This window comes from Pocillopora verrucosa, chromosome 5 (assembly GCF_036669915.1).
Source record: "Pocillopora verrucosa isolate sample1 chromosome 5, ASM3666991v2, whole genome shotgun sequence".
Taxonomy (NCBI): domain Eukaryota; kingdom Metazoa; phylum Cnidaria; class Anthozoa; order Scleractinia; family Pocilloporidae; genus Pocillopora; species Pocillopora verrucosa.
In genome coordinates, this window is record NC_089316.1 from 9,155,615 (window position 1) to 9,168,587 (window position 12,973).

The 12,973-nt window shown below is 37.9% G+C and overlaps 1 protein-coding gene across 1 annotated transcript; it reads left to right on the forward strand.

The window, feature by feature from the left end:
- The first annotated feature begins 65 nt into the window (after positions 1 to 65).
- LOC131776948 (vesicle transport through interaction with t-SNAREs homolog 1A) lies at positions 66 to 8,399 on the forward strand. Its single transcript, XM_059093149.2, has 8 exons — positions 66 to 277; positions 401 to 459; positions 1,907 to 2,017; positions 2,924 to 3,007; positions 3,251 to 3,335; positions 3,981 to 4,051; positions 4,817 to 4,878; positions 6,436 to 8,399. The coding sequence occupies exons 1-8, from the start codon at positions 184 to 186 to the stop codon at positions 6,521 to 6,523; spliced, it is 654 nt and encodes a 217-aa protein (XP_058949132.1). The 5' UTR covers positions 66 to 183; the 3' UTR covers positions 6,524 to 8,399.
- Positions 8,400 to 12,973: the final 4,574 nt, after the last annotated feature.

Sequence of the window (12,973 nt, forward strand, 5' to 3'; positions counted from 1 at the left end):
TGACCTTCTAGTGTCCAGTTCGAAGCGTTGAAAAAGAACCGAGTGATGAGAGACTGGAACACAACATCGATACAATGGTTGATGTTGAAGCAGCTTCCTCGCTTTCATTTGAATATCGACGGTATAATTTACAGTGATCTACACCAATAGAAGTTTTAGAGTAACAGGATATTTTTTATCATCATGACGGACTTGTTCAATCATCATGAGCAACAGTTCGGGAACCTCAGCGCCGAAATAACAGCGCGAATTTGCAAGATTCCGAATTTACATGGATGTAAGTTTCGATTGTGTTCAGATTTGATCAAATTGACATTGTCACTTGATTAGATTGCCGGCGAATGGAATAGTTTACCTTAGTTTAATTTTCCCAAATCAATTGTGCGTTGATTCTTTTTAGCCGCTAAAAAGAGTGCTGTAACGGACGTGGAAAGATGTTTTGACGAAGCTCGAGAATTGGTAAGTAATTTTGAAATTTTGTTGTCAAATTTATGGCAACTTGATTAATTATTACACGCTGAATTGATGGAGTGGTTTATTTTCTCTACTGTAATCGAAATTGCTTTAGATTGTATTTATCCAATTAAAGAGAAAGCGAATTTTGACATTTCTTTTGTAACTGTGTGTGAACACTGTTCATGAGCGGAAATATTATCATTCTCAAACGAATATTACCGACTGAGAATACTTTTTCCACTGTAGGTCATATCAGTATAGCTATGTTTAACTTATCTGAGGATAAATTTTTTTTTTTGACGAACTCTGATGTTTAAATGGAAAGAATTTGTCTGTTACAAAATCACATGACAGAAAGATTGTTAAAAACAAATTTGTGACATAAGGGACTGGTCACCAGTCATTATTTATGTAGAGGAGGGGGTAGAGGGAAAAATATATTGGAAAGATCAAAATTTTATTAGTACTCCCCTCCCCACTTCCAGACCCCCCCCTCCCACTGTCACCACAGATCTCCTCTATATTCCTATCAATTATTAAAATTCATGCCATGGACAACCATAAGTTGATTACTCTATGTTTAACACTCACCTTGGGTAATGCACCACTCTTAAAATGTACCTCAAACTGCAGACCCCCTTCTAAACTTCTGCATAAAAAGTTTAGCCCCCCTCCCCCCCTAACCAATCTGAAACAGCCTTGATCCCGCTTCTTTTTCTCCCTTCCCCTCCCCCTCCCTCTCCCCCTCCCCCTCCCCCTCCCCCTCCCCTCTACATAAATAATGACTGATCCCCAACTGGGTCACACTTTAAAACCATGACCAAAGTTTTGATTTCTTCAACTTTTAGTAGCTTACTATCATTTTAATGCTGCTAAGACAGGAGACATTATCAAAAGTAACTGAGGTGCTAAGAGTACCCAGATTGGTCAAAAACCTATCATTTATTGCACCAGTAAACCCATAGAAAATTGAAACATTTAAAGTTTATTTCATAATAGCAATAGATGACACTTTCTATTGGTTTACCAGCATTATAACCCACTTAGATTCTTGGGAGAACACTTGAAAAGTTTGTGAACACTCCCATCTGGCTATTGATTCACAAATTTCTCTCAAGTTCTCCCAATTTATTGTGTGGATTATTACACCAGTGAAAAGATAGAATGTGCAGTGTATGGCGTAAACTTAGGGATTAGCTTCTAACTTCTGCTTACAATATCCCCACTGAATCACACATGAATGTCATGAGAATAAAGGAAATGATCACCAACTAAAGAAACTCTTGATTGTTAGACAAATTCTCCTTGTCAGCACCTTAGTAAATGTACAGAGAACAGTAGGGAGAATATGAATACCGATGTTAGGGTGTAAAGGGTTAAATAATTGTATTAAAATGATTCATTATGAAGTAATAATTGGTAATTTTTGGAGTGTTCTCTCTCCTAACAGATTGAACAAATGGAATTGGAAGTCAGAGAAGTAACAGGAGAAGAAAAAACCAAACTGACAAATAGACTTAAAGCTTACACGAATGAAATGAAAAGATTTGATCAGGATTTGGTACGGAAAAAAATGTCTTTATTGAGCTATTCTCTGTGATTTATAACTGATTTTGTAATATTTCAAAACTGTTAGCTAATACAGTAAATGGTTTGAACATGGGGGTAACATATAATAGTGTAGTTTGATCGTCCAGGTTAGTGTAGTCCTGAGAAGGACTGTTTTTGGTAATGGTTTCAGGTTGTCAAAACGTCAGTCACCGTTACCAACAACAGTCCTTCTCAGGACTACACTCACCCAGACGATCAAACTACACTATTACCTGTTAGCTAATGTTGATCACAATAGGCCTTATGCAAGAAAAGAAGTTTATCATGTTCTACATTAGACTGGGGGTGGGGGGATAGATACATTAGGAAGTTTTTGTGGAGTTTTTTTTCTTGTGACAATTGGAGTGATAACAAAAATAATTTATTGTAACCTAGTCTGAAGAATATAACAAAAACTCAATGGCATCTTGCTTAAGGTTACCAGAGTTGTGGTCCATTTTTAGCAACTTTCAGCACATACAGTGCAAGTGTAAATCTGTAACTAATGACTGCATGAGTGCAGAACTGCTTCTTACTTTTACTGCTGCCAAGTATAATGTTACCATTCTGGTGAACATGCTGAGCACAACAGAAAAGAGAACTTGTGTATTCACTTGCCATACTCAGCCAAAAGTAGCTAAAACTAACAGATTATATGCCTAAACTGCACCTTTAATAATTTTGCATATCTTTGTAATTTTTTCAGAGGTAACCACCCTTCCCTCCTAGAATTAAAAGTAGGCAAAGGTTTCCTTTACCTCCCCAAATACTCTGAGAACTTACCATGCTGTTCTTTTTTTTTTTTTTTTTTTTTTTTAACCATCAAGAGTTATAAAAAGCTTGTACCAGTGTACTAACACTTTTTTGTCTCTTAAAGAAAAAAGCAAAGGTAGCATTCTCTGATCAAGAGGGTAGACATGAACTTCTTAGTGGTGAGGACTCTCATAACTCGGAAGATCAGGTACAGTATTGGGCACAGTTTTCCACATGTTACAGTTCACATTTTACATTTCACATTTTGAATTTCACACTTTACACTTCACATGTCACATCTCCCATCTCATATATCACATCACATACAGTATTGGGGGTTCATCTAGGCAAGTAAAGCATATATTTACAACCAGAGTGCTAGAGTAAGGGATACTTTTGGCATTTTTGTAGAAACTGACTTGTCTTAAATTGTATTATTCCTTCTGTTTAGAGAGCCCGATTGTTGGACAACACTGAAAGAGTGGAACGATCTGGTAGACAACTTGATGAAGGTTACAGAATGTGTGTGGAGACAGGTGAGAGTGAAATCCTACTGTGATGCTGATACAGACCAGAACTTCCATAAAATTTGTCCATCATTAAGCCCTGCTTGTGTTTATTACTAGGCATACTATTATTTGCCCTTCCTTTTTCAAATTTCACATTTCACTTTTAAATTTCACATTTCACATTTCATATTTTGCAGTTCAAATTTCTTATCCCACATTTCCCATCTCACATATTGCATTTCCCATTTCATGTATCACATTTCCTAGCTTGCATTTCCCATGTTTCACTTTTCCCATTTCATCTTACACCTTACACCTTTTCACTCTTCTTATCAGCCTCATAGGTTTACTAGCGCAATATGAACAAATGATTATAATAAATAACACAACAATGACCCAATTAGGCTGAAAACTTGACCTGATGTCATTGAGTCCACCATGCTTGTATTTGTAAATTTCTATGTTTTGTTTTTCACTTTCAAAATCTTTGTTTTTTTAGCTTTAACATTGAGAATTAATATGTCTTGTGTGAGATATTCTACCATTAACTGTCTTAACTTGATGAACAAGAAATGGATGGGTGTGGTAATGATTGCACAGGCAAATGATGTTACCCATTCAGAAATTAAACTTATGTTTTATCCTGATGAATTTTGTAACTTGGTCTTTCAGAACAAATAGGAGTTGATATTATGGATAATTTACATAGAGACAGAGAAGTCATAGAGAGGGCAAGGGAACGGGTAAGTGATAACTCTTTAACACTTTACACCCTAACATCAGTATGCATATTCTTCCTACTGTTTCCCTACACATTTCCTAATGTGCTGACAAAGAGAATTTATATAAAGATCAAGAGTTTCTTAAATTGGTGATCATTTCCTTTATTCTCATGACTGTAATGTTTGATTTAGGGATGATATTGTAAGGAGAAATTAGATGCTCGTCACTCTTGGGGGTCAAAGGGTTAAAATCTTAAGAGTGACCAGCAGCTGATTTCTCCTTACAGTGATACTGCTGAATCATTCATTAAGATAAGAAGAATAAAGGAAATGATCACCAACTTAAGAATCTTTGATTGTGAATTAACTCTCCTTGTCCGAACTTGTAGACTTCTACTGGGAATTTCACAAGCAAACACTAAATGCCAGTTGAAGCTGCAGTCATGAAATGTTTATCTTGCCCTACTTAATTGTCTAGCAGCTTCATCTGTTCTCAATTGTAAATCTGGCCAAGCCCCGTAACAGCTGCCAAAATGACTTATAAATACAGGCACTACAGATAGTGTTTGCTTGTGAAACAAATTTAGATGGTAATAGTTTTTGCTTTTCTACTCACTTGGCAACAAATTGGTCTCAGCTTAAAGCACCGCAACACTAAATGCAAGTAATGTTGTAGTCATAGCACTGAAAGGGTTGGGCTCTCAGCTTCTTGTGAACATTTTCATATCACTGAATACCGGTAGTGTCCCAAGTGTTCATAATAACACTCTATCTTTATCTTTGCAGACTCGAGCAACAGATAAGAATCTGTCAAAAAGCTCAAGAATTTTAACAGGAATGATGAGAAGGTACCATCCCCTCTTTATATTTTGAGCTGTAAAATGTACTGTTGGGGGAAATGTGAATGTCAAAACTTGTTACCCACTTCTTTGTAGTTTATAAAGATCAGGGGTTCCATTAAAAGCCAATTACCTGCTGTCCACAGCCACCTGTAAGACCTCTGACTGCTGCCGTGTGTTTAGTGTGAGAGCAGGCTCTCATGTTTGGTTTTTGCCTTATGGCACTGCCATCTATTACACCATGAGCAGTTGCTTGTGGAAAAAGTTAACCCTTAAACACCTAAGGTCTGATTGTTAATTCTCCCCCTTTGCTGTTACTCATTTCCTTGTAAATTGGTTATGAGAATTTGGTGTTCAATCAAGATAACATCTTGTACCTGATAAGTTTGAGTATTCTCACTAGCTGTTTGCTAGATAATGTATGGATACTCAAGGGGGAAGTTACATGTTAATCACTTCTAGGTCAATGAAACCTTCCAAAAATGTTTGCATCTTCTCCCAATAAGCTCCTATTCCCCTCTTCTCCCTTTTCCAAACTTAAACTTATCAGGTAGAAGTTGTTATCCTGATCTTACAACAAATTCTTGTATCCAGTTTACAAGGTAATGTGTAGCAGCTAGAGGGGAGAATTATCAATTATATAATAAGCTCAGTTATGCACACATTCTGATTGGTTCTCACTTATGATCTATTGAAGGACAGACGTATAGATGACATCATCATTAAAACTTTTTTAAATTCTTTATTATATAAGACAAATAGATTCCAATTTGCTGCAAGTCTGTGCAGTAATAGATCACAGAGGATGTCAAAATGTGGTAAGAACATCAGTGACACACTCAGCTGCGCCTTGTGTGCCACTTTTGTTCTTACCACATTTTGACGTCCTCTGTGATCTATTGCTGAACAGATGCACGGCAACTTGGAATCTATTTGTTAATTAGATATTGGGAGTTAAAGGGTTAACAGTTTGGTACAAAATTTGACCAGGAGAGTAGGGGTGGGGAAAGAAGCAAAAGAGAGATGGAAAGAGCTTAATCTATGTGGAAGAGGTGAGAGGTGAGAGGTGCAGAGGCCTATACTGGTCAGTGCACTGGACTCTGGGTCTAGAGCTGCAGGTTTGAGACATGGGAAGGTCTGTGAGATGTGTTCTTGGGCAAAATACTTTACGCTCTCTCCAAGCCTCTCTCCAAGCCTCTTTCCAAGCCTCTCTCCCAGCCTCTCTCCAAGCTTCTCTCCAAGCCTCTCTCCAAGCCTCTCTCCAAGCCTCTCTCCAAGCCTCTCTCCACCCAAGAGTATAAATGGGTACCAGTGAATTTTTGGGAAAGGTAACCTCGTTATGGACGTGCATTCCGCCCAGGGGGAAGTAGCAATACTCCTAGTCACTTCGTGCTACTTGGTAACCAGGATAAGCTTTGATCAGTTGGGGGAATAGGCTGGAGTTCTTGCCCTTTATGCTTTTTGTCAAACAAGGCGCAGAAATAAAAGTATCAGTTGTGCTGATTATTCAAGGAAGTTTATTCAACCTAGAATGTAACTCATCCATCCTTTTTTTAACGTTTTCAGGATTATACAGAACAGAATAATAATGGCTGTTATCTGCCTTGCAATACTGGGTGTTATTGGACTGATCATTTATTATGCAACCAAATGATATCACTTGGCCAGTTAGGTACCTTCATTCAGGATTTCACAAATTTTAAGTATAGAATTTAATCTGAGTTTGTTGAGAAAAGACAAATTTAATTTCAGAAAGAATGTACATACATTAAGTCCGAGTTACGAACAAATTTATGGCTGTTTGAAGCAAAAAAAAATTTTGGTTTAAACAGGTTTTTTTTCAAGGAAATTAAATTGACCACCTACGACACAGCCTTTAGGAGCGCATTTAAACTAAAAGATTCCATCTACCAGAGGAAATTCTTGGTAATAAACAGTGAAACTTGTATTAAGCAGAAACTCTGCATTAAGTGGATGCTATCTCAAGTTCCAAATATTCCTTGAATGAGCCTGTATGAATCCTCTGACTTCTAAAAGTGATTAACATGTAACTTCTCCCAATAATATCCATATAATATCTAGCAAACAGGTAATGAGAGTACTCAAACTTATCAGGTTAAAGTTATGATCTTGATCTTATACCAAATTCTCATAACTAAGTTGTAAGGAAATGTGTAGGAGCTAGAGGCGAGAATTAGTAATCAGATCTTGGGAGTTAAATGATACCAGTCTGAGTCTTGTTGATGTCTACTTATAATATCCAACAGGTTTCAATGCCTCTATGTGGCGTGAAAATGTGTACGGACATTTTCTGATCCAAGATGCGAACAGTTTTCTGAGAGCAAAGATCAAGGGAAACTGTGAGCTTCGAGGAACAGGTAATGTCCAAGGACAAGTATACGAGCATGTTTTCGTGCAAAATAGAGGCTATTGTGTTAATTATCCTTCAAATATTTTGCAACACGCGTGAAGAAATGTTTATGAACAAACAAATATATCCCTCCTTCTGTAGCAACCACAAAACGCTCTCTCATCTTGACTTAAAATTGAAACGATGGCTTATCGTAGAGGACGTATGGTTCGAAAATTGGGGAATATCACTCGGGTGATATCCTCGGATATCCCCAGTTTTAGCTGAGGGATATTCGGTCAAGTGATGCGTTTAGACCAGTCGCGCGCGAGTTAAAATATTTGATAGATCATAACTAAAATCATCAAATATCATTCTCTGCTTCATTAAAGAGAATTTATTTTAACTTGTGATGTCTTGTTTCATAATTAAGTCGTGATTAACGGGAGACACAAGTTGTCGGTTTTAAATGAAAACTTAATTAAGTGCTTTATTACTCTTATTGTTCAAAAAATATAAATCCTAATATTTGTAAAATATTAGGATTTATAAATATAAGATTGTGGCACGAGTATTTGTTTAAAAATGGTCATGATATAATTTTATTGATCACTGTCAGTATCTGAGCGGCTGCGCACCAACCCCTTCCCCCAATCTAACAGCAATCAACTGATGACAAATTAGGGTTAATGTCGGGTTAGGGGAGGAGTAGGTGCGCAGCTGTCCAGATACTGACATCGATCCGTAATTCCTGAGTTTTGATTGATCTACATGCCATTTATCCGCGCATTCCTTGCATTAATATGTTCGAATGAGCTTTACAGAACTTTGCGGAGGACTTTGGCTAGACTGCATTGAGTATTTTCAAAGGGAAATTTTGCAGGTGCCCCTAATTTTGGAATTTTTGGAAACGGGGCCAGACCACAACTTCGGAGGCTACGCTCCCCTACTAAACCCTACTCTTTCCATGGGTTTCGTGAGTTCTTTAACAGCCCCTGCGAACCAGTACAGAGAAGATGTAGGAGATGAGGCCTACGACTTATCGTATTTATCTGAGAAGACTAGAACACCCAACCACTTACGGCCCTCACTTAGTGTAGATGACACATTTTATGTAAAACAATAGAGAACAAAAAGACAAATGAACAAGGAAAGCAATAAAAACTATAAGTTGATGAGGCGGTACGTGTTCTGTTCTGACGTATTCTGTTCTTTTATACTAAGAAGGAATTCCATTTGCAGAGGTCATAGCGAAGACAGCACGTTCTCCGCAGCTATTTTAGGACCCTGTGCGTTTGTCCGGACTGAGGCTTAAACCCTCGACCTCCGGATTTAGCACTTCATGCTCGACCTCTGAGAAACAGCGTACTCTTTGTTGAGCTAGCCATTCCTACGCCAATGTGAGACACGGGTCATGCATACTGCTAGGAACAAGAAAAGCGAGAGCGTCGTGAAGGCAAAACAGAACGCAAGAAAATGGGTGATTTTGATAAAACATATTAATCTCGTGGCACTTGTTAAATATGAATACTTATGGCCGGACAGACAGATCAACTACAATTTCGAATACAACATGTGCCCAGGAATTGATTGCCATTTGTGCGGCTCGTCAGGGCCACTCCCTCCAAAAATGGGAGAATCTAAATAATTGCGAATCACGTATCGCGTCGCGTGTCGAGGGTATACCGTATTTCCTCGAATTAGTGCTTAGGCGCTTATTTAAAATTTCGGCTTAAATGAGGGGTGGTTAATCAAGTGGGGCGCTTATCATACTTCCGTACTGATTCCGCTGTAAATGAAGCTCATAAAGAAGCTATAGAGACAGGTTTTCCTTGCATCCTCCTGTGTAAGAAAGTAATAGGGGAGGGGGGCGCTAAAATCGAAAGAGGGGTTTTGTTTGACATTATGGCGTAAGGGTTGGGCGCTTATTCGGGGGAGGGTGCTTATTCGAGCATGGGCGCTTATTCAAGGAAATACTGTATGCAGCGGGTAAATTGTCACGGGTCACTGATGAAAATGAAAGCGACATTCCTGCGCGCTCCTCTCTTTCATCGTTTAGAACAGTTGAGCAATGAAGTGGCGCGAGAGAAGCTTAAAAAAAAGGAGATCCTTAACTCAGATTGAGAAAAAAAAAAGGACTTGTAACAATGAATTGTCCGTAAATCTAGCGTTGCACACAGTTAAACTGCACCAGACACGAGAGGAGACAAGAGCGGTGAGACATTACCTCGACTTGTGATGATTTATCCACGACAAGTTACCTGTTATTCCTGACTCGCGACCCGTAGTCTCATTGATAGTTATTAGGAACTCTTAAACAAGGGCGGAACTACTGAAATAGGAGTTGATGATGTAAATTGCCCACCATAAATGATCTTGTGTACCCCATCCCACCCCCTTCCCCACAGTTTCTTTAAAAAAAATACCCCCTATATAACCTCGATCTAGAAGTCGAAGAAGCCACATAGAGCTGTACAATAGAGAATATCAACAGCTCATATTCTTTTAGCCTTACATGGATACCAAAGAAATTGTAGCAAAAGTGTCACGCCCGTTTTAAGACGAAAAACCAGCCGTCTTCATGAAATTTCCCTTCTTTTTCAAAGTCTTTTTTCATCGACAAAACTAATCTCTACAGTCTGTGCCGCCAATAGGGTGCTTACACTCAGAGCACCAGATCGAAATAAGCCTATATGGGAATGTATTGAACACATTATTCCGTTCCTGAGACAATCTGTGAACCGAACAGCGGCTGGGAATGGTGATTACCAGTAAACACTAGCTGATTAGATAATACAGCGGTCAAACGTAGGACATGTGCAAGGCGATCAATTTTGGTTGGCCAATTTCCCAGCAACATTTTTAAGAAAAAAAAATAAGAAACAACCGTTGTAACGAAAAATATAAATCTGCACTGGAAAGCCCGAAAAAGCGCTAGAAAATTAGAAAACTCAAGACTTTCCAAAGACAAATGTTCATGAAAGTAGGGGTAACCTGTTGTTCGATATTCCTGAAAAATTTTCTTCACTCTGATTGGTTAGAGGGAATGTAGTTTTCAGGTACTACTATGCAAAAGAGAGGTAATCAGAGGAACAAGGGCTTCACTGGGGTTATGGCTTTTATGGCTAACGGCTAAGATTTTGGCCAATTTACGGCTAGCGATGAACATCTTTCAAGAGATAATATCATCTTGCATCTTTCAGACCGTCATTGTGATCACCGGAACAATTTTCGTGGTTCATTTCTTTACGACTGAAGGTTAAAATTTGTCAACATTTGGCCGTTTCACTGTTCGCGATTAACTCCATTGAGACCCAGGCCTCAAACGGTAATACAATGCAGAGAAGAGCAAGTTTCCAATTGTTTTTTATCATCTCGTTTTAACAACGGAAAGATGCGAGATAATTATAATCTCTTGAAATATGTTCACCGGTGATTAAAAAGAAAAAGGCTACAGACTGTTAAGCCGGCTTTGAACTTTTTTGTGGCCTATGTTAAAAAAAAAGCTACAGACTGTTAAGCCGGCTTTTAACTTTTTTGTGGCCTATGAACTTAAAACGAGATGATGAAAAACAATTGCAAACTTGTTCTTTCGACCGAGAGTAGAGTGATGTTTACAGCGTTTTGATGAATCATGTTTGCATGTGACTTGCATGCTTTGCTCAGGTCTACATGACTGATGAAAATCTCACACAGATTTTTTTTAGTTCAGATAATCACATGATTTCTCTCGTGCAGTTTGGAAGAGAGAGGCAAGCACTCAAAATTTTTTACATAGACTACACTTGAAATTAAATTAGCCCTCAAGGGCTCACGCAATTTTGTTGTTCCTTGAAAAAAATTACTCGTGGTTATCTCATCCAAACTGCACAGGGAAAATTTTGTAATTACCGACACTTGTCAAGCAATTTATACGATTTTAAAACACCGTGACCAACTAACTTCTGCGTTTATTTATAAATCCTTTGAGAAAAATTAGTTCTCAAAGCCTGAAAGCACGCCACCTTTACAAAGTTCGCATGTGTGCAGACATTTAATCGCTGTGTTCCAATTGACTGACCATTTAGGTGCAGGAAGGATGCCAAAGAAATTAGTATGATCAGTCATATAAATTATCTGATAGTGTTTTTGTCAACTAAATTCACTGTTCAGTATTTTACTAAGGACTGTTACTGCAGCCTCCAAACGTTTTCAAATAAAATCCTTTGCTTGCCTAAGTGGAATGATATTGTATTCAAACAGCGAAGTTAATTAACCTTTAATTGCACATAATTATATGTTCGGGGAGGCCTAATTTAGCAAACACTTGGGTTAATGGAGAGGTGTGTTAGCAGTCAACAAAGCAACTATCTGATATAGTCAGTGCCTTTGACTGGAGAGGTGCAAAGGTCAAACTGTAGGAATGCACCATTACTGATAGAAGTTGCACTTCTAAAGAGCTTTCTAATTTTGTTCATTGAAGTTCTCAACGGTTTGATGGTTTCAGTTACAGCAACGGTTAAAATTTTGGCCACTTTACGACTAGCGGCTAAATTCTTTCCGTACTAACTTATTTTTTAAGATTGACGGTTAAAATTTTTAATTTTTTCACGTGACGGTTAAATTATTTTGTCGTTTTACATGTTTACGGTTAACGGTTTACCCCTTTGAGAACCTCTTCAAAGGCCTAAATTGAGACAACCTGATTGTCGTGTCGCATAAGAATTTTACTGCTTTTATTTTTAGTTTTGGATAGTCCGCGATCTGCAAAAAAATTTTCCTCATAAAAAAATAAATATCCTCCCAAATGAGATGCTGCATAGGTTGATAACAGTCAGTGATAAGAAAAAAAATCTGCATGCGAGCAATTTTTTACTTGTTTGAATTCGAACTCACTCGAAATTTCTATCTATAAATCATCTATGGCGTCGATTCACGCTGTGTAACTCTACAAGTGGTGTTATTTGTAGACATAGCTTCCTTCCTGTTCTTGGTTCTGTTGCTTGGACACTGAAAACACCTCACAAACTTAGGTTCCCTCAATAGATCTTAGTCCTCAGCGCCAAACTACAAAATAATCGTTCTCGACAAACACAAAAAACTCCAATCAGTCCGCCGAATATTACACCAGCAAAGTTTTTATGCTCCACGGTATAAAATGTAGGGGATAATTAACACCGTGACCAGGTCACGATTTTTCAAAGTTCCTTTGTAGTCCATTGAAAATTTCTTCAGTTGGAGGGACAACTTAGATAATTGTTTTGTAGGGCAGAGAAACATGGAAAAAACGAGTTTATCAAAGGAAACAAAAATTGAGCTTAAATTTCTTTAACAAATCGTGACGTAACTGACTCGTTAAGCTGCGGTTAGTTTACCGGAGTTGCACCGTGACTAAGGTCAGTTATTAAGTTATTTTTACCCACGAAAAAATGGCACAATGCCGAAAATTCCGTTAAAAATTCTTCATTAAGTTCCTGTTCTTAAATTCAACAGAACAGCAGCTTTTAGAGCCCGTCAACCTCTACATCCCTGCCCGTTCCTACCACCAACAGGTAAAACTAAGAATAAAAAGCTTAGTAGAGTTCAGAACACAACATTTTACAGGATCAAATTCCTACGGAACTAGCAAGAAAAGCAGTTATTGACAATTCCTCAGACTACAAAATTTATCTCTTGTTAAACTGTTAAAGTATAACATCAAGGGAATTTTCTAAGAAGTTTATTCATGATGCCAGCATTGTATGCTCGATACCCTGAAAATAGCATTATGCCTCA

Coding starts and splice junctions, on each gene's coding strand:
- LOC131776948 (XM_059093149.2), top strand. CDS start 184: ATGACGGACTTGTTCAATCATCATGAGCAACAGTTCGGGAACCTCAGC. Junction 460..1,906: donor TTGACGAAGCTCGAGAATTG/GTAAGTAATTTT, acceptor CTCTCCTAACAG/ATTGAACAAATGGAATTGGA. Junction 4,052..4,816: donor TAGAGAGGGCAAGGGAACGG/GTAAGTGATAAC, acceptor TTATCTTTGCAG/ACTCGAGCAACAGATAAGAA.